This window comes from Heterodontus francisci, chromosome 20, assembly GCF_036365525.1.
Source record: "Heterodontus francisci isolate sHetFra1 chromosome 20, sHetFra1.hap1, whole genome shotgun sequence".
Classification (NCBI taxonomy): domain Eukaryota; kingdom Metazoa; phylum Chordata; class Chondrichthyes; order Heterodontiformes; family Heterodontidae; genus Heterodontus; species Heterodontus francisci.
In genome coordinates, this window is record NC_090390.1 from 89,926,089 (window position 1) to 89,947,895 (window position 21,807).

Here is a 21,807-nt window from a genome sequence, read left to right on the forward strand (position 1 = left end):
CTATTTAACACGAGTGTGTGTTGATGATTTATAGTAACTATTTAACACGAGTGTGTCGATGGATTTATGGTAACTATTTAACACGAGTGTGTGTCGATGGATTTATAGTAACTATTTAACACGAGTGTGTGTCGATGGATTTATAGTAACTATTTAACACGTGTGTGTGTCGATGGATTTATAGTAACTATTTAACACGAGTGTGTGTCGAAGGATTTATAGTAACTATTTAACACGAGCGTGCCTCGACGGATTTATAGTAACTATTTAACACGAGTGTGTGTCGATGGATTTATAGTAACTATTTAACACGAGTGTGTGTTGATGATTTATAGTAACTATTTAACACGAGTGTGTCGATGGATTTATGGTAACTATTTAACACGAGTGTGTGTCGATGGATTTATAGTAACTATTTAACACGAGTGTGTGTCGATGGATTTATAGTAACTATTTAACACGAGCGTGCCTCGACGGATTTATAGTAACTATTTAACACGAGTGAGTGTTGATGATTTATAGTAACTATTTAACACGAGTGTGTGTCGATGGATTTATAGTAACTATTTAACACGAGTGTGTGTCGATGGATTTATAGTAACTATTTAACACGAGTGTGTGTCGATGGATTTATAGTAACTATTTAACACGAGTGTGTGTCGATGGATTTATAGTAACTATTTAACACGAGTGTGTGTCGATGGATTTATAGTAACTATTTAACACGAGCGTGCCTCGACGGATTTATAGTAACTATTTAACACGAGTGTGTGTCGATGGATTTATAGTAACTATTTAACACGTGTGTGTGTCGATGGATTTATAGTAACTATTTAACACGAGTGTGTGTCGAAGGATTTATAGTAACTATTTAACACGAGCGTGCCTCGACGGATTTATAGTAACTATTTAACACGAGTGTGTGTCGATGGATTTATAGTAACTATTTAACACGTGTGTGTGTCAATGGATTTATAGTAACTATTTAACACGAGTGTGTGTCGAAGGATTTATAGTAACTATTTAACACGAGTGTGTCGATGGATTTATGGTAACTATTTAACACGAGTGAGTCGATGGATTTATAGTAACTATTTAACACGAGTGTGTGTCGAAGGATTTATAGTAACTATTTAACACGAGTGTGTCGATGGATTTATGGTAACTATTTAACACGAGCGTGCCTCGACGGATTTATAGTAACTATTTAACACGAGTGTGTCGATGGATTTATGGTAACTATTTAACACGAGTGTGTCGATGGATTTATAGTAACTATTTAACACGAGCGTGCCTCGACGGATTTATAGTAACTATTTAACACGAGTGTGTGTCGATGGATTTATAGTAACTATTTAACACGAGTGTGTCGATGGATTTATGGTAACTATTTAACACGAGTGTGTCGATGGATTTATAGTAACTATTTAACACGAGTGTGTGTTGATGATTTATAGTAACTATTTAACACGAGTGTGTGTCGATGGATTTATAGTAACTATTTAACACGAGTGTGTGTTGATGATTTATAGTAACTATTTAACACGAGTGTGTGTCGATGGATTTATAGTAACTATTTAACACGAGTGTGTGTTGATGATTTATAGTAACTATTTAACACGAGTGTGTGTCGATGGATTTATAGTAACTATTTAACACGAGTGTGTCGATGGATTTATAGTAACTATTTAACACGAGTGTGTGTTGATGATTTATAGTAACTATTTAACACGAGTGTGTGTCGATGGATTTATAGTAACTATTTAACACGAGTGTGTGTTGATGATTTATAGTAACTATTTAACACGAGTGTGTGTCGATGGATTTATAGTAACTATTTAACACGAGTGTGTCGATGGATTTATAGTAACTATTTAACACTAGTGTGTGTTGATGATTTATAGTAACTATTTAACACGAGTGTGTGTCGATGGATTTATAGTAACTATTTAACACGAGTGTGTGTTGATGATTTATAGTAACCATTTAACACGAGTGTGTGTCGATGGATTTATAGTAACTATTTAACACGAGTGTGTGTTGATGATTTATAGTAACTATTTAACACGAGTGTGTGTCGATGGATTTATAGTAACTATTTAACACGAGTGTGTGTTGATGATTTATAGTAACTATTTAACACGAGTGTGTGTCGATGGATTTATAGTAACTATTTAACACGAGTGTGTGTCGATGGATTTATAGTAACTATTTTGCATGTGTGTGTGTTGATGATTTATAGTAACTATTTAACACGAGTGTGTGTCGAAGGATTTATAGTAACTATTTAACACGAGTGTGTGTCGATGGATTTATAGTAACTATTTAACACGAGTGTGTGTCGATGGATTTATAGTAACTATTTAACACGAGTGTGTGTCGATGGATTTATAGTAACTATTTAACACGAGTGTGTGTCGATGGATTTATAGTAACTATTTTGCATGTGTGTGTGTTGATGATTTATAGTAACTATTTAACACGAGTGTGTGTCGATGGATTTATAGTAACTATTTAACACGAGTGTGTGTCGATGGATTTATAGTAACTATTTAACACGTGTGTGTGTCGATGGATTTATAGTAACTATTTAACACGTGTGTGTGTCGATGGATTTATAGTAACTATTTAACACGAGTGTGTGTCGATGGATTTATAGTAACTATTTAACACGAGTGTGTGTCGATGGATTTATAGTAACTATTTAACACGAGTGTGTGTCGATGGATTTATAGTAACTATTTAACACGAGTGTGTGTTGATGATTTATAGTAACTATTTAACACGAGTGTGTCGATGGATTTATAGTAACTATTTTGCATGTGTGTGTGTTGATGATTTATAGTAACTATTTAACACGAGTGTGTGTCGATGGATTTATAGTAACTATTTAACACGAGTGTGTGTCGATGGATTTATAGTAACTATTTAACACGAGTGTGTGTCGATGGATTTATAGTAACTATTTTGCATGTGTGTGTGTTGATGATTTATAGTAACTATTTAACACGAGTGTGTGTCGATGGATTTATAGTAACTATTTAACACGAGTGTGTGTCGATGGATTTATAGTAACTATTTAACACGAGTGTGTGTCGATGGATTTATAGTAACTATTTAACACGTGTGTGTGTCGATGGATTTATAGTAACTATTTAACACGTGTGTGTGTCGATGGATTTATAGTAACTATTTAACACGAGTGTGTGTCGATGGATTTATAGTAACTATTTTGCATGTGTGTGTGTTGATGATTTATAGTAACTATTTTGCATGTGTGTGTGTTGATGATTTATAGTAACTATTTAACACGAGTGTGTGTTGATGATTTATAGTAACTATTTAACACGAGTGTGTGTCGATGGATTTATAGTAACTATTTAACACGAGTGTGTGTCGATGGATTTATAGTAACTATTTAACATGAGTGTGTGTTGATGATTTATAGTAACTATTTAACACGAGTGTGTGTCGATGGATTTATAGTAACTATTTAACACGAGTGTGTGTTGATGATTTATAGTAACTATTTAACACGAGTGTGTGTCGATGGATTTATAGTAACTATTTAACACGAGTGTGTGTTGATGATTTATAGTAACTATTTAACACGAGTGTGTGTCGATGGATTTATAGTAACTATTTAACACGAGTGTGTGTTGATGATTTATAGTAACTATTTAACACGAGTGTGTGTCGATGGATTTATAGTAACTATTTAACACGAGTGTGTGTCGATGGATTTATAGTAACTATTTAACACGAGTGTGTGTTGATGATTTATAGTAACTATTTAACACGAGTGTGTGTTGATGATTTATAGTAACTATTTAACACGAGTGTGTGTCGATGGATTTATAGTAACTATTTAACACGAGTGTGTGTCGATGGATTTATAGTAACTATTTAACACGAGTGTGTGTCGATGGATTTATAGTAACTATTTTGCATGTGTGTGTGTCGATGGATTTATAGTAACTATTTAACACGAGTGTGTGTCGATGGATTTATAGTAACTATTTAACACGAGTGTGTGTCGATGGATTTATAGTAACTATTTAACACGAGTGTGTGTCGATGGATTTATAGTAACTATTTTGCATGTGTGTGTCGATGGATTTATGGTAACTATTTAACACGAGTGTGTGTCGATGGATTTATAGTAACTATTTAACACGAGTGTGTGTCGATGGATTTATAGTAACTATTTTGCATCAGCGTGTGTTAATTCAGTCAAGCATTTCTGATGTCACTTGGCTGTCTCTCACAGGGCCTCTGTTTGCTGGACCCCCTGGTCCCCCAGGGCCTCCCGGACCCGCAGGTAAGCACACATCATTCATTCTAGATCTTAGCTGACTTTGCCCCGTGTTTCACTGCTTGTTCATATGCACAATAGTCCTCCTTCAGTCTGTTTGTGTCAGCGCTCACAGTTTCATGCCGTGTTAGAACTGTCCCCTAACCAGGACAGTTCTGAATCAAAGCCTCAACTGACAACAACACCATGTCTCCACATGACTGATCGTGGGAGCGTTTGGCACCACTGACCCTACAAAGCTCTGTAAGACTAACACTGGACACTGGGCTTGGACTGTGGACTGACCACAACACTGGACACTGGGCTCCGACTGTGGACTGACCATAACACTGGTCAGTGGTGTCAAACTGCGGAGTGACCACAGTATCAGACACTGGGTCAGGATAATAATAAAAGCAAAATACTGCGGATGCTGGAAATCTGAAATAAAAACAAGAAATGCTGGAAATACTCAGCAGGTTTGGCAGCATCTGTGGAGAGAGAAACAGAGTTAACATTTCAGGTCAGTGACCCTTCATCACAACTGACAAATATTAGAAATGTAAAAGGTATTAAGCAAGTAAAGCGGGGGTGGGGCAAGAGATAACAGAAGAGAAGGTGTTGATAGGACAAGGTCACAGAGAATAACTGACCAGAAGATCATGGAGCAAAGGTGAATGGTATGTTGATGGTGTGGTGAAAGACAAAGCATTAGTACAGAGCACTCCAAGCACAAACATAAAAAAACACATTAAAAAAAACAAAACAATGGGTGAGCACTGTGGAAACAAACTAAACAAACTGAAAAACCTAAAATAAAATAGCCAAATAAAAAAGGAAAAAAGAAAAATAGCAAAATAACTAAGCATAAAAAGGAGGTTCACTGGGCTCAGGATGCCTGTCGAGTCGGACACCACTGAACTGACCATATAGCTAAGCACACCATTCGCTTTGACCTATCACCTCTGAACTGGAGTGAACCTCATCAATCTAGAGCCCATGCGGTGATCACAGTCAAAGCAGGATGGGTTAGGCAAAGCTCAAGACTGACTGAGAGAGTCCCAGAACTCGGGCTCAGCATTAATGCTGGGTTTAATCATAAGTTTGGAAACCAGTTTCAGTGGCTGTGCGTGTATTGCATCACACTTCATTCTACATTGAATTGGGGATTAAATGATGGGTTCAGCCCAGTGTTACAGCGTTAATCCAAATCTCACATTCTGTTTACAGGTCGGCAGGGATACAAAGGTACGAATATCATCCAAAAACCAGAGACACGTGGGATATATCAGAATGTTACAGTGAGGGGTGTGGGATATATCAGAGTGTTACAGTGAGGGGTGTGGGGTATATCATAATGTTACAGTGAGGGGTGTGGGGTATATCAGAGTGTTACAATGAGGGGTGTGGGGTATATCATAATGTTACAGTGAGGGGTGTGGGATATATCAGAGTGTTACAGTGAGGGGTGTGGGGTATATCATAATGTTACAGTGAGGGGTGTGGGATATATCAGAGTGTTACAGTGAGGGGTGTGGGGTATAACAGAATGTTACAGTGAGGGGTGTGGGATATATCAGTGTTACAGTGAGGGGTGTGGGGTATAACAGAATGTTACAGTGAGGGGTGTGGGATATATCAGAGTGTTACAATGAGGGGTGTGGGGTATAACAGAATGTTACAGTGAGGGGTGTGGGGTATATCAGAGTGTTACAATGAGGGGTGTGGGGTATAACAGAATGTTACAGTGAGGGGTGTGGGGTATATCAGAATGTTACAGTGAGGGGTGTGGGATATATCAGAATGTTACAGTGAGGGGTGTGGGGTATATCAGAATGTTACAGTGAGGGGTGTGGGGTATATCAGAGTGTTACAGTGAGGGGTGTTGGGTATATCAGAGTGTTACAGTGTGGGGTATATTGGAGTGTTACAATGAGGGGTATGGGGTATATCAGAGTGTTACAGGGAGGGGTACGGGTTATATCAGAGTGTTACAGTGAGGTGTGTGGGATATATCAGAGTGTTACAGTGAGGGGTGTTGGGTATATCAGAGTGTTACAGTGTGGGGTGCGGGGTATATTGGAGTGTTACAATGAGGGGTATGGGGTATATCAGTGTTACAGGGAGGCGTTTGAGGTATATCAGAGTGTTAAAGTGAGGGCTGTGGGATATGTCAGAGTGTGTATCAGTGTTACAGTGAGGGATACAGTGTGTATCAGTGTTACAGTGAGGGGTACAGTGTGCATCAATGTTACAGTGAGAGGTGCAGTGTGTATCAGTGTTACAGTGAGAGGTACAGTGTGTATCAGTGTTACAGTGAGGGGTACAGTGTGTATCAGTGTTACAGTGAGGGGTACAGTGTGTATCAGTGTTACAGTGAGGGGTACAGTGTGTATCAGTGTTACAGTGAGGGGTGCAGTGTGTATCAGTGTTACACTGAGGGGTACAGTGTGTATCAGTGTTACAGTGAGGGGTACAGTGTGTATCAGTGTTACAGTGAGGGGTGCAGTGTGTATCAGTGTTACAGTGAGGGGGGCTGTGTGTATCAGTGTTACAGTGAGGGGTGCAGTGTGTATCAGTGTTACACTGAGGGGTACAGTGTGTATCAGTGTTACAGTGAGGGGTACAGTGTTTATCAGTGTTACAGTGAGGGGTACAGTGTGTATCAGTGTTACAGTGAGGGGTGCAGTGTGTATCAGTGTTACAGCGAGGGGTGCAGTGTGTATCAGTGTTATAGCGAGGGATACAGTGTGTATCAGTGTTACAGTGAGGGGTGCAGTGTGTATCAGTGTTACAGTGAGGGGTGCAGTGTGTATCAGTGTCACAGTGAGGGGTACAGTGTGTATCAGTGTTACAGTGAGGGGTACAGTGTGTATCAGTGTTACAGTGAGGGGTATAGTGTGTATCAGTGTTACAGTGAGGGGTGCAGTGTGTATCAGTGTTACAGTGAGGGGTACAGTGTGTATCAGTGTTACAGTGAGGGGTACAGTGTGTATCAGTGTTACAGTGAGGGGGGCTGTGTGTATCAGTGTTACAGTGAGGGGTACAGTGTGTATCAGTGTTACAGTGAGGGGTACAGTGTGTATCAGTGTGACAGTGAGGGGTGCAGTGTGTATCAGTGTTACAGTGAGGGGTACAGTGTGTATCAGTGTTACAGTGAGGGGTGCAGTGTGTATCAGTGTTAGAGTGAGGGGTGCAGTGTGTATCAGTGTTAGAGTGAGGGGTGCAGTGTGTATCAGTGTTACAGTGAGGGGTGCAGTGTGTATCAGTGTTACAGTGAACAGTGTGTATCAGTGCTCTGGTGATACACTAGCGACTGTTAACCTCATTGATTCCCCTTTTCTTTGTGCAGGTGAAGTCGGTCAGCCAGGATTGCCAGGCATCTCGGGAGGTGGTAGGTGTCAATGTCACCCTGTTCTGGCGTAAACGGATGGAAAGGCTATAAGGGACTGGGCAAAAACTGTCACTTCCCTGGGAATAATCCTGATCCCCGTCTGCAGACCGCTGTAGAGAGGTTTGTATGTGGGGTCATCAAGGGGAACAAAAACAGAAAGAGCATGTCAGGCAGTATCTGTGGTGAGAGAAATCGAGTTAACATTTCAGGTCTGTGACCAGTTCTGTCATCAGTTTTCCTCCTGATCCCAGTCTGACAGTAACTGAGGGGTTTCATCAATCCCTATCTCCAGCAGTTTTGCACTAACTCTCTGACCTCAGTCACTCCCTTACTTCTGACTCAACAGGTGATTCATTCATTTCAGGCCCCCCTGGACCCCCTGGAGCCCCCGGACTCAAAGGCGACAGAGGTCAGTATTCTCTATGAAATTGGGTTCTACATTATTCACTGACACATCCTCTGATGATCATGTTGTGTGTGACTAAACCACCTAACAGGAGCTCATAGCTTCCCTTCCTGAGTCAGAAATCTCACCTTGGGGACAAGGGAGAGCAGGGGGCTGCGAGCTGGGGAGCGAGCAGCTGAGAGAGGGCCTGGAGGAGAGTGGGGGGAGAACAGGGGGAGAGAGAGCAGGGGGTAGAGCCGAGGGTGGACAGCAGTGGGGTACAAGCAGGGGAGAGAGAGCAGGGGGCGAGCGAGGTGGGGAGAGAGAGCAGAGGGAGAGTAAGAGCGGGGGAAGAGAGAGCAAAGGGAGAGAGAGCGGGTGTAAAGTGATGGGGGGAGAGAGCAGGGGGGTGCAGAGCAGGGTGGTGAGCGGGGTAGGTGCGGTGGGGGAACAGGGGGAGAGCAGCAGAGGTGGGGGCAAGCAGGGGAGAGTGTGGGGGGGAGGGGAGGGTGGGGAACGAGTGGGGGGGGGAGAGAGTGGGGGCACAAGCAGGGGAGCAGGGGAGAGAGCAAGGGAAGAGCAGGGGGACAGAGCAGTGGGGCGAACGGGGGGGGCAGCTGTGGGCCATGTTGGGGGGGTGAGTAGGGGGGGAGAGGAGGGCGGGGAGACAAGCAGGGGGTAGAGAGAGCTGATCATGGCCTCAGCGTCACTGTAGGGAGGGGAGGGTGACTGTGATTTGTGAACTGCCAATCAAAATGGGCTTTGTTTTGAACAAATTCCGATGGTGTGATTAGGAACAGAGGGGACACTGGAACAGGAGTAGGCCATTCAGCCCATCGAGCTGCTCTACCATTCTATTACATCATGGCTGATTATCTATCTGAATGCATTTTCCCACGCTATCCCCATATCCCTTGATGTCATTAGTATCCAGATATCTATTGATTTCTGTCTTGAACATGCTCAATGATTGAGCTTCCACATCCCTCTGGGGTAGAGAAGTCCACAGATTCACCACCCTCGGTGTAAGGAAATTTCTCCTCATCTCCATCTTAAATGGCCTGCCCCTTATTCTGAGACTGTGTCCTCTCATTCTAGACTCACCAGGCGGGGAAACATCCTCTCTACATCCACCCACTCATGCCCTGTTACAAGTTTCAATGAGATTCTTGAATGTTATGTTAAACTTGCTACAGCTATTTTTTCATTCTGGTGGTGTGAATGTTGTTGACAAGGCTGCCATTTATTGCCCATCTCTAGTTGCCCTGAGAAGATGGTGGTGAGCTGCATTCTTTAACCGCTAGCAGGGGTTAGAGGTAAACTGAGTGGCTTGAGAGGGCAGTTAACGCCAAGCACATTGCTGTGGGACTGGAGTCACATATTCCCCCAGACTGGCCAAGGACGGCAGGTTTCCTTCCCTAAAGGACATTAGGGAACCAGTTGGGCTTTTACGATAATCCAACAGCTTGAGACCAGTTTTTTATTTCCAGGCTTTTAAAAAATAAATACATTCAAACCCTAAATGCACAAATCATTGAAGGTGGCAAGGTAGGTTGAGAATGTAAAAGCAAAATACTGCAGATGCTGGAAATCTGAAATAAAAACAAGAAATGCTGGAATTACTGAGCAGGTCTGGCAGCATCTGTGGAGAGAGAAGCAGAGTTAACGTTTCAGGTCAGTGACCTTTCATCAGAACTGGCAAAGGTTAGAAAAGAATTAGATTTTTAGCAAGTGAAGGGGAGGGGGGTGGGGAAGAGAACAAAGGGGAAGGTGTTTGATAGGGCAGAGGGCAGGAGAGATTAAATAACAAAGCTATCCTGGGACAAAGGCAAAGAGTGTGTTAATGCTTGTGGTGAAAGACAAATCATTCGTCCAGAGAGAGAGTTAATGGCAGAATAATGAGCAGATTTGACCTCATGAAAAACAGGCACATAGTTAAAAAATAAAATATTAAAAAAAGGCCAGTCAAGCTCTGAAGTTATTGAACTCAATGTTCAGTCTGTAAGGCTGTAGAGAGCTTAATCGAAAGATCAGGTGCTGCTCCTCGAACTTGCGTTGATGTTCACTGGAACACTTCAGCAATCCCAGGACAGAGATGTGAGCATGAGAGCAGGGGGGGGAGTGTTGAAATGGCAAGCAACCAGAAGCTCAGGGTCACGCTTTCGGACTGAGCGGAGGTGTTCAGCAAAGTGGTCACCCAGTCTGCATTTGGTCTCCCCAATGTAGAGGAGACCACATTGTGAACAGCAAATACAGTATACTACATTGAAAGAAGTACAAGTAAATCGTAGCTGCACCTGAAAGGAGTGTTTGGGGCCTGGGATAGTGAGGAGAGAGGAGGTAAATGGGCAGGTTTAGTTTAGTTTAGAGATACAGCACTGAAACGGGCCCTTCAGCCCACCGAGTCTGTGCCGACCATCAATGACCCATATATACTAATCCTACACTAATTCCATATTCCTACCACATCCTCACCTGTCCCTATATTTCCCTACCACCTACCTATACTAGGGGCAATTGCTAATGGCCAATTTACCTATCAACCTGCAAGTCTTTGGCTTGTGGGAGGAAACCGGAGCATCCGGAGGAAACCCACGCAGACAAAGGGAGAACTTGCAAACTCCACACAGGCAGTACCCAGAATTGAACCCGGGTCGCTGGAGCTGTGAGGCTGCAGTGCTAACCACTGCGCCACTGTGCCGCCCATAGGAGGTATTACACCTCCTGCGATTGCAGGGGAAGGTGATGTGGGAAGGGGATGAGGTGGTGGGGGTAATGGAGGAGTGGATGAGGGTGTTGTGGGGGGAATGATCCCTTCGGAATGCTGACAGGGGAAGGGAGGAGAAGATATTTTTGGTAGTGGCATCACGCTGGAGGTGGCAGAAATGGCGGAGGATGATCCTTTGGATCCAGAGGCTGATGGGGTGGAAAGTGAGGACAAGGGGAACCCTGTCACGGTTCTGGGAGGGAGGGGAAGGGGTGAAGGTAGAGGTGCGGGGAATGGGCCGAACACGGTTGAGGGTCCTGTCAACAACCGTGGGGGGGAATCCTTGGTTGAGGAAAAAGGAAGACATATCAGAAGCGCTGTCGTTGAAGGTAGCATCATCAGAGCAGATGCGTCTGAGACGGAGAAACTGGGAGAATGGAATGGAGTCCTTACAGGAGGCAGGGTGTGAAGAAGTGTAGTCAAGGTAGCTGTGGGAGTCAGTGGGCTTATATTGAATATTAGTAGACAACCTATCCCCAGAGATGGAGACAGAGAAGTCGAGGAAGGGAAGGGAAGTGTCGGAGATGGACCATGTAAAGGTGAGAGAAGGGTGGAAATTGGAAGCAAAGTTGATAAAGTTTTCCAGTCCGGAGTGGGAGCAGGAAATGGCACTGATAGGTTGAGAAAGTGGTTAATAAAGCATGAGGGATTCTGGGCTTTATAAATAGAGGCAGAGAGAACAAAAGCAAGGAAGTTATAATGAACCGTCATAAAACACTGGTTTGGCCTCAACTGAAGTATTGTATCCAATTGTGGGCACCGCACCTTAGGAAGAATTTGAAGGGAGCAGAAAAGATTTCGAGAATGGTTCCGGGGATGAGGAACTTCAGTTACATGGATAGATTAAAGAAGCTGGGGCTGTTCTCCTTGGAGAAGATTAAGAGGAGATTTGATAGAGGTGTTCAAAATCATGAGGGGTGCGGACAGAGCAGGTAGGGGGGAACTGTTTCCATTGGCGGAAGGGTCAAGAACCAGAGGACATCAATTTCAGGTGATTGGTAAAGGCGACTTGACGATAAACGTCTTTACGCAGCAAGTGTTTAGGATCTGGAATGCACTGTCTGAGAGTGTGGTGGAGGCAGGTTCAGTGAGTGTTTAGGATCTGGAATGCACTGTCTGACAGTGTGGTGGAGGCAGGTTCAGTGAGTGTTTAGGATCTGGAATGCACTGTCTGAGAGTGTGGTGGAGGCAGATTCAGTGTGTGTTTAGAATCTGGAATGCACTGTCTGAGAGTGTGGTGGAGGCAGGTTGAGTGAGTGTTTAGGATCTGGAATGCACTGCCTGAGAGTGTGGTGGAGGCAGGTTGAGTGTGTGTTTAGAATCTGGAATGCACTGCCTGAGAGTGTGGTGGAGGCAGGTTCAGTGAGTGTTTAGGATCTGGAATGCACTGTCTGAGAGTGTGGTGGAGGCAGGTTGAGTGTGTGTTTAGAATCTGGAATGCACTGCCTGAGAGTGTGGTGGAGGCAGGTTCAGTGAGTGTTTAGGATCTGGAATGCACTGTCTGAGAGTGTGGTGGAGGCAGGTTCAGTGTGTGTTTAGAATCTGGAATGCACTGTCTGAGAGTGTGGTGGAGGCAGGTTCAATCATGGCTTTCAAAAGGGAATTGGACAAGCAACTGAAGGGAAAATATTGTATGGCTACAGGGAGAGGATGGGGGGAGTGGGTCTAGCCAAATTGCTCTTGCAGAGAGCCAGCACATACCTGACGGGTTGAATGGTCTCCTCCTGTGCTGAACCAATTCTATTATTCTCTGAAACAGCTGTGGTGGGATTTGAACCCACATTCTCTGGATTATTAACCCTGTAACCAAACCCCTCTGATATTATGCTCGTGTTCTAGACACACTCATTGCCTCCAACACTCATGAGCAGTTTGCTGACAAAGTCCCTGGATATATCACACATCGACACTTCACGAGCTTTCCCAGAGCTGAAGCTCCCTGCTTCACATATTCATGGTTATTAGAGGAGTGAGGAGTTGATTTGTACCGAGAAGCAGTGACATTAGCCAGTCTACCCATCACACTCACTAAACACTCACTCTCTCCTGATCTATTTGTGTGGCTAGGTGACAGAGGAGAAGTCGGAATTCCAGGGGCTCCCGGTATTCCCGGACGATCATCACGAGGTAGGAAGGTTGTTCATTCTTATCCCGCTCTGTAACCCTAGGATTCCCTCTGAGCAACATTTTCGCTTCCTGTGGTGCCTACAGTCAGTGACGAGGCTGTCAATGGCGTTATAGCTGTGATTGATCCGAGGCATGTCCTGTCCTCGGACTATACTGCTCCCGCCCAGGGGCACTGCCTTAACCAGGATCAGTGGATCCGCTTTGGAGTGAGGGAAATTAGCCAGTGACTCCTGTGAGTGGGTGGAAAGGCTGTGATTCCTTCCACAAAGAAGAACTTGCATTTCCATAGCACCTTTCACCACCTCAGAATGACCCAAAGTGCTTTAGAGCCAATGAGGTGCTATTGAAGTGCAGTCGTTGTTGTAATGTAGGAAACGAGGCAGGCATTTTGCACACAAAGATCCCATAAACAGCAATGTGATAATGAGTAGATTATTTGTTTTTTGGTGTGTTGCTTTGGTGATAAATCTTGGCTCCCTGACACTGGAGAGAACTCATCCTGCTGTACTTTGAATAGTGCGACAGGATCTTTTATATCCATCTGAGAGGGTAGACTGGACCTCAGTTTAACATATCATCTGAAAGACAGAACCTCCAACAGTGCAGCACGCCCTCAGTACTGACCCTCTGACAGTGCAGCACTCGCTCAGTACTGACCCTCTGACAGTGCAGCACTCCCTCAGTACTGACCCTCTGACAGTGCGGCACTCCCTCAGTACTGACCCTCTGACAGTGCGGCACTCCCTTAGTACTGACCCTTCTACAGTGCAGTATTCCCTCAGTACTGACCCTCTGACAGTGCAGCGCTCCCTCAGTACTGACCCTCTGACAGTGCAGCACTCCCTCAGTACTTACCCCCCTACAGTGCGGCACTCCCTCAGTACTGACCCACCGACAGTGCAGCACTCCCTCAGTACTGACCCTCCTACAGTGCAGCATTCCCTCAGTACTGACCCTCCGACAGTTCAGCACTCCCTCAATACTGACCCTCCTACAGTGCGGCACTCCCTCAGTACTGACCCTCTGACAGTGCAGCACGCCCTCAGTACTGACCCTCTGACAGTGCAGCACTCCCTCAATACTGACCCTCCTACAGTGCGGCAGTCCCTCAGTACTGACCCTCCGACAGTGCAGCACTCCCTCAGTACTGACCCTCCGACAGTGCAGCACTCCCTCAGTACTGACCCTCCGACGGTGCAGCACTCCCTCAGTACTGACCCCTCCAACAGTGCAGCACTCCCTCTGTACTGTACTGGAGTGTTAGCCTGGATTTTGTGCTCAACTCTCTGGAGGGGGATGTGAACCCATGACCTCGTGACTCTGAGCAGGGGAGGTGCCACTCACTGCTGACTACCTGACATGTGAAGGATGGGAGTTTGAGTGATTGTGGTGGAAGAGCTGATCCTCAACCAGTGGAGCGAGGAGAGGGAGAAGGATACAGGGAATGTCGGCTGGGCTATATTCATTGTTTGCTATTCAGTGTCACTAACCACCCAGGTCTCTCCATCTTACAGTTACAAGCAATGGCGGTGGACTTCAAGGACCCCCTGGGCCCCCCGGACCTCAAGGTGAGACTCATTTAGAAGTTATTTGTCTTTAACTGTTTAGTATGAGTTCGACCATTGAGTGGAGAGACAGGAGCTGGTCCCAGGCCAGACTGTATCAGACTAGTGGTTACTGGGCCTGCCTGGAGTTAGTTCGGGCTGTGTGAATAGCCAGTATAACAGGTGTGCAGGCCCTGTTAAATCCCAACCGGTTCCACGCAGCTCCTGGCTCCTCCAATAAAGGAGACACAGCCGACAGCTGTGGAAGCCCGGGTGTAGTGTTACAGCCTCTTGGTGTGAGGTGGGTGGTTCCCACTGTCCAACTCTCCACCTGACCGCAGCAGGTGTATTTATATTAGAATTTAACTGCTTGGTGTTTAATGTTTCAAATAACCAGATAGTTACAAGTTTTCTTGTAGGTTTTAAAAAACAGAAAGTCAATTGTTTATTGATCAATATGCCTTATCCCGAAATTGTTACAACCTACTCACACATTCGTTCGCAAACACACAAGAAGAAACAGATAGAGAAGGAAAAGAGGAAAGTGGGTTTTAGTGGGGAAGAAGGGTTGTGATGAACGTATTGAATTTTCTTGAGACTCGAGTTCCAGATAGATGCAGGGCTGAGATGATTGTAGATTTCTCTCTTGATTGAAGATTATGCTGAAGATGGTGGGTCACTTCAAGCTCTCTCTGCTGTATAATGTAGGTATCAGATGTTTCAGCAGGGCAGGTGCTTACTGGTTTGCTGGAATTCCAGCTGTTACAAGTAGCTTCACCTTCTGGGTCATTCTCGCTCTCTGGTTTTCTTTTCTAAAAGTAAAACTGCCGCTTCTCAACTGCTGTTAGGAGACACTCTGGTTTCCTCCCCATGTTGATCACACAATGGCCCAGGCTTTGGTTACTTCACACCTCCTTTGTTTTAGAAGAAAACATTCTATTCTGGAATGCATTTAGGATGGGTGTAAGATGGGTTTCATTCTCACCTTTTGACTTTGAAGATTTGTCCGTTGTCTTTGTCAGACGGTTTGAATACACAAAAGGCCAATCTCTTTTTTCTTCGTTGGCCATTTTGGACCATTGTTCACTTGTTTAAAATAAAAGTTCATTTTTTAAAGACAAATTCTGTTCTTTCATAACTCTTCAGAGTTACTCCATGGATGTGTTGTATCATTGCACCTCCAATGTGCCCAGCAATGGGTTTACCCCCCTGCATGGGTAAGCTCAGAATGATTCTGACTGTCACTACCCCAGTGATAACTTACTCTGAAGGTAACTTTTAACTAAGGGAACTTTCAAGCATTTGCCAGTAAGTCCTTTCACTAATACCGTGGTATTTGTCCTGCTTTCCAGTGACATTTCTGTCAGTTTGGCTGCCAAGAGGGCCTGAAAACAACCAGTATCCCTGAGGATGGTTATCTCTTTACTGTTGCCTGGGACACAAAAGGAGTCATTTTTCCTCTGTGCATAAAGTTCTGATGTATGCTCTACTCTTGCGTTATAATAGAACACAGGCTTATCACTTTCAAGCCACAGACACAGGCTTGACTACCGCAACTCCTGCTGTTTTTTTTTTGGCATGCCAACAATTGGCCTGGACATGCCCAGATTTTCCACACTGGAAACATGAGGGCAGACCCCTACTGGCTTATCCCCTGGCGTCCTTTTTTAAAATCTGGAGACTGGTCGGGTTTTCTTTCCCTGCTCTCCTTTTTGTGCAAGTTACTAGACCCAAATTTATTCAGAGTTAGGGATTTACGTATTAATTCATAGTTGTCGGCCAGTTTTGCAGCTTCCTTTACTCTTGTGACTCTCTGTTCTTCAATGTGGGTTCTTATGCTACTTGGGATGCTATTTTTAAACTATTCCAGCAACAGCTTTCTTCTGATAACAGAGAGAAAGCATCACTCACCTTGTCAGAGGAGAGTCCAAAATTCTTTCAGCCATTTTAGCCTAGTAGCTATTTTCTCAAATTCGATAAAATATGATTCCATTAAATTTTGGCACTCGCCTTGAGTGTCTTAGCACATCAAAGTTTTGCTCTGAATTGGGGATAAGGTTTAGTGACCAGCAGCATTTTCATTTTGAGTTTGCAGTCTCTAACTCAAACCTTCTTGTCGTTTCCTCTCTTTGTATCTCCCTTTCCTCTTTTTCCTTTTGAAACTCACTTTCTTCCTTTTCCTTTTGAAGCTGAAACTCTCTCTCTTCCTTTTTCATCTGTAACTGGATTCTAGCTAAAATTATTTTTTCAGACTCGGGTTCTAGGCTTTCTGCTACTAGCTCAGGGGTAAGTTTAAAATGGCTGGCGAGACTTTTCACCAGTTCAGGTTTCTTTCCTTTTCGTCAGAAAGTGATTCCCACCTCTGTAGCTAAGCTTTTTCAATCTTCAACACTTAATTTGTTTAACTTATCATGGGATATCTCTCCCTTATCTCTCCAAACTCCTTAGCATTAAATGTGGCTGTCTCTTTTGTTTCTAGTACCATAGAGAAAAAAACAGAAAACCTGTTTGTTTACTTCCACAATTTTAGAGGTCACTTTTCCTCCTGTTTTCCAAATCTCTCATTTATCTGGCGGTTCACATCCTGGCTTTGCGCTCCCAATTTTTAATTTTTTAAAGACAAAGTCCATTTTTTCATAACTCTTCAGAGTTACTTCGTGGATGTTGTATCATCGCACGTCCAATGTGAGAGACAATAGTCTATAGAAAGGGATTGGAAGACTCTGCACAGACTTGTTTATAGCCTTGTATATTGCATATTAATCCCAAGATTTGAATAACAATTTCAGCTGCTGATGACGCTCTCTGATCTGGCAGGCAGTCTGACCTACATGCCCATGAACATGGGTTGACTGAGTTCAGACTGCTCTACAGCTTCATGTATTGAGTAGAGTTTAACCCCTATTTATAGTGATTCCAGACAATGCAGCCAAGCGTTTACATCATCAGTGCGTACCCAGCTGTGCACATGTGCAGAAGGGTTTCTTCCTGCCAGTATGATGCTGTGAATGCGCGGTCTACGTCAGTCCCCGGCTTGCAAGGACTAATTTGGCATTCGCTCCAAAACGTCATCGCCTGCTGGAATGGAGCCACTCACTCCCCACCTCGCCCTTCTCCCCCTCGGCCACTCACTCCCCACCTCGCCCTTCTGCCCCTCGCTCCCGCCCTCGCCTTTCTGCCCCTCGGCCACTCGCTCCCCACCTCGCCCTTCTGCCCCTCGCTCCCGCCCTCGCCCTTCTCCCCCTCGGCCACTCGCTTCCCACCTCGCCCTTCTGCCCCTCGCTCCCCACCTCGCCCTTCTCCCCCTCGGCCACTCGCTCCCCACCTCGCCCTTCTGCCCCTCGCTCTCGCCCTTCTGCCCCTCAGCCACTCGCTCCCCACCTCGCCCTTTGCCCCTCGCTCCCGCCCTCGCCCTTCTGCCCCTCGGCCACTCGCTCCCCACCTCGCCCTTCTGCCCCTCGCTCCCGCTCTCGCCCTCGCCCTTGCCCTTCTGCCCCTCGCTCCCGCCCTCGCCCTTCTCCGCCTCGGCCACTTGCTCCCCACCTCGTCCTTCTCCGCCTCGGCCGCTCGCTCCCCACCTCGCCCTTCTGCCCCTCGCTCCCGCCCTCGCCCTTCTCCGCCTCGGCCACTCGCTCCCCACCTCGTCCTTCTCCGCCTCGGCCACTCGCTCCCCACCTCGCCCTTCTGCCCCTCGCTCCCGCCCTCGCCCTTCTCCGCCTCGGCCACTCGCTCCCCACCTCGTCCTTCTCCGCCTCGGCCACTCGCTCTCCACCTCGCCCTTCTTCCCCTCGCTCCCGCCCTCACCCTTCTCCGCCTCGGCCACTCGCTCCCCACTTCGCCCTTCTCCCCATGGGCACTTACTCCCGGCCCTGCTGCTTCCCCCCTCGGCCGATCGCTCCCCACCTCGACCTTCTCCCCTCAGGACTCACTCCCGGCCCTGCTGCTCCCCACCTCGCCCTTCTGCCCCTCGCTCCCGCCCTCGCCCTTCTCCCCCTCGGCCATTCGCTCCCCACCCCGACCTTCTCCCCCTCAGGACTCACTCCCGGCCCTGCTGCTTCCCCCCTCGGCCGATCGTTCCCCACTTCGCCCTTCTTCCCCTCGGCCACCTGCTCCCCACTTCGCCCTTCTTCCCCTCGGCCACTGGCTCCCCACCTCGCCTTTCTTCCCCTCGGCCACTGGCTCCCCACCTCGCCTTTCTTCCCCTCGGCCTCCTGCTCCCCACTTCGCCCTTCTTCCCCTCGGCCACTGGCTCCCCACCTCGCCTTTCTTCCCCTCGGCCACTGGCTCCCCACCTCGCCTTTCTTCCCCTCGGCCACCTGCTCCCCACTTCGCCCTTCTTCCCCTCGGCCACTCGCTCCCCACTTCGCCCTTCTTCCCCTCGGCCACCTGCTCCCCACTTCGCCCTTCTCCCCCTCGGCCACTCGCTCCCCACCTCGCCCTTCTCCCCCTCGGCCACTCGCTCCCCACCTCGCCCTTCTCCCCCTCGGCCACTCGCTCCCCACCTCGCCCTTCTCCCCCTCGGCCGATCGCTCCCCACCTCGCCCTTCTCCCCCTCGGCCACTCGCTCCCCACCTCGCCCTTCTCCCCTTCGGCCACTCGCTCCCGCCCTCGCCCTTCTCCCCCTCGGCCACTCGCTCCCGCCCTCGCCCTTCTCCCCCTCAGCACTGACTCCCGGCCCTGCTGCTTCCCCCCTCGGCCGATCGCTCCCCACCTCGCCCTTCTCCCCCTCGGCCGATTGCTCCCGCCCTCGCCCTTCTCCCCCTCGGCACTCACTCCCGGCCCTGCTGCTTCCCCACCTCGCCCTTCTCCCCCTCGGCACTCACTCCCGGCCCTGCTGCTTCCCCCCCTCAGCCGATCGCTCCCCACCTCACCCTTCTCCCCCTCGGCCACTCACTCCCCACTTCGGCCTTCTCCCCGTGGGCACTTACTCCCGGCCCTGCTGCTTCCCCCCTCGGCCGATTGCTCCCCACCTCGCCCTTCTCCCCCTCGGCACTCACTCCCGGCCCTGCTGCTTCCCCCCCTCAGCCGATCGCTCCCCACCTCACCCTTCTCCCCCTCGGCCACTCACTCCCCACTTCGGCCTTCTCCCCGTGGGCACTTACTCCCGGCCCTGCTGCTTCCCCCCTCGGCCGATTGCTCCCCACCTCGCCCTTCTCCCCCTCGGCACTCACTCCCGGCCCTGCTGCTTCTCCCTTCAGCCACTGCACTGCCCAGAGATGCGGCGGAGGGCAGCGAATGAGTCGCCAAAGCGGCAAGGCGGAGAGCGAGTGACCGAGGTGGGGTTGGGGGCGGGGATCAAAGCGGGGAGAGAACGGCCGAGGTTTGGAAGTGACGAGGGCATGAGCGAGTGGCACAGGAGGGAGAAGTGGCGAGCAGACGGCGCGAGAGGGAGCGGCGAAGAGAAGTGCGATGGCTTCTATCTGAATTATAGCCCAGAATCCATTTGCACTGCTGTAATTGTGCAAGAGAATACGCCTCATAAATCTATTCCCAAAACCAATGTGCTAGAATAATCAGTATCATGCAAAGAGCGAATTGAAAGATGCCTTACAATGAGATTATTTTGGTTCTGTACTAGCACAGGTACTGTTGTGGGCGGGATGAAGGCAGCGATCACAGCCACTGTGGGCAATTGGGTTTAAGGCTGCGTTTGCTCTTTGTGACAAATTGAGCAGCTCCATCTTTAATCCTGGCAGCTGCCTGAACGTCGCTGACACTGACGTCGCAGTGGCAGAGGCTGCATTTGTGCATGTGCCAGTACAGCACCACCTAGTGGTTTCGTTGTCAGCAAACGCAGCCTTAAATTGGAGGCTCCATTGTCTTGAAGAAAAATCTTGACCTGTTGACTAAAGATGGATCTTCACAACATTGGAGACAAAAAATTGAAGAGTTGGATGAAAACTAGTTTTCTCGATTGAAAATGGGGTGAAATGAACTCCTTGGCAGTGTTTATTGAATGCTGTTAAAGTTATGGTTTTACTGAAAAAAATGGCATTATTCAGTAATGTGAATAATATAAGAGAGCATTTTGTACCAGAAGGAAATTCAAATTAACAATTTAAATTAAATGTCTGAATTAGGAATAGGCTGTAACAGCTTTTCTGACACCATGACATCAACTGTTCCTATTAGCTGTTGGTACAAGGACTAGAGGATATAGATTTAAGGTTTTGGTCAAGAGATACTGGGGGATGGATAGGGGGTGGTGGTGACCTAGAACTCGCTGCCCACAAGGGTGGTGGAAGCAGAGACGATGAATAATTTCTAAATGAAAGTGGATGGGCAGTTGAGGGATTGAGGAATGCAGGGTTACGGGGATAGCAGGGGAATGGGACAGACTGGATTGCAGTACAGAGAGCTGGCATGGACTCGATGGGCTGAATGGCCTCCTTCTGTGCACATTGATTCTATGACTCAGGGTATATTAGATTAGTCTTAGTGTACCAGACTATTACCTATAAGATGCCTCGGTATATACTGTCTGCTGTTCCTCCTATATTAACTTCGCTTCCACTCGGCAGGTCCACCAGGAGAGTCCGGATCAGCCTCCAGGAGTAATGTTAGGCAGACGGTGATGGAGTACCTCCAGAGTAGGTATCCATGGCAACCTCAACCAAGTTATTCCGACAGTTACACTGTGGGGGGGTATAGAGTATGGAGGGGGGTGTAGTGTTTGTGAGGGGGATATAGTGTTTGTAAGGGGGATATAGTGTGTGTGTGAGGGGGGGGGCATAGTTTGTGGGCGGGGGGGTATACAGTGAGTGAGGGCCGGGTGTAGCGCGTGAGGGCCGGGTGTAGCGCGTGAGGGCCGGGTGTAGCGCGTGAGGGCCGGGTGTAGCGCGTGAGGGCCGGGTGTAGCGCGTGAGGGCCGGGTGTAGCGCGTGAGGGCCGGGTATTGTGTGCAGAGTCTTTGCGAGAGTAATTTCAGCTGCTTTGGTTGGTGTCTTTCAGCTGATGGTGTCCGGCGGTCAATAGCGGGACCACCAGGTCCACCTGGACCCCAAGGTCCCAAAGGGGACCGTGGAGCCCTGGGGCGTCTTGAGTACTCGGAGATCTCCAGCCAAGTCGTTGATTACATGAGAAGTAAGCTCAAGCGGTCCTGCCAGTGATTCTCATTGTTGAGGGTCAGCACCTCCCCATCATGTTCTGCCCAGTGACTCTGCCCACTGTGGTCCTCAGCACAACAGTACAGGAAAATCCCAGGTTCCATACCTCTTTAGTGGGCCTCAGTACCATAATAATCCAGGTTTTCTGTTCATTAATGACGTCAGCTGACCCCAGTAGAGAGGGGTGCAG

General features: G+C 47.4%; 1 protein-coding gene across 7 annotated transcripts in view; it reads left to right on the forward strand.

Moving 5' to 3' along the window:
* The window catches only part of col17a1b (collagen, type XVII, alpha 1b), a 257,562-nt gene that overhangs the window by 187,502 nt on the left and 48,253 nt on the right, over positions 1-21,807 (forward strand). For 6 of the 7 annotated variants that reach the window (XM_068053211.1, XM_068053209.1, XM_068053212.1 and 3 more), the window contains 8 exons: positions 4,271-4,321; positions 5,525-5,542; positions 7,647-7,688; positions 8,035-8,097; positions 12,908-12,967; positions 14,482-14,535; positions 21,033-21,101; positions 21,463-21,594. In XM_068053211.1, the coding sequence (XP_067909312.1) occupies positions 4,271-4,321; positions 5,525-5,542; positions 7,647-7,688; positions 8,035-8,097; positions 12,908-12,967; positions 14,482-14,535; positions 21,033-21,101; positions 21,463-21,594 (489 nt within the window). The remainder of the gene's footprint in view (positions 1-4,270; positions 4,322-5,524; positions 5,543-7,646; positions 7,689-8,034; positions 8,098-12,907; positions 12,968-14,481; positions 14,536-21,032; positions 21,102-21,462; positions 21,595-21,807) is intronic. The other variant, XM_068053208.1, reaches the window with a different exon arrangement.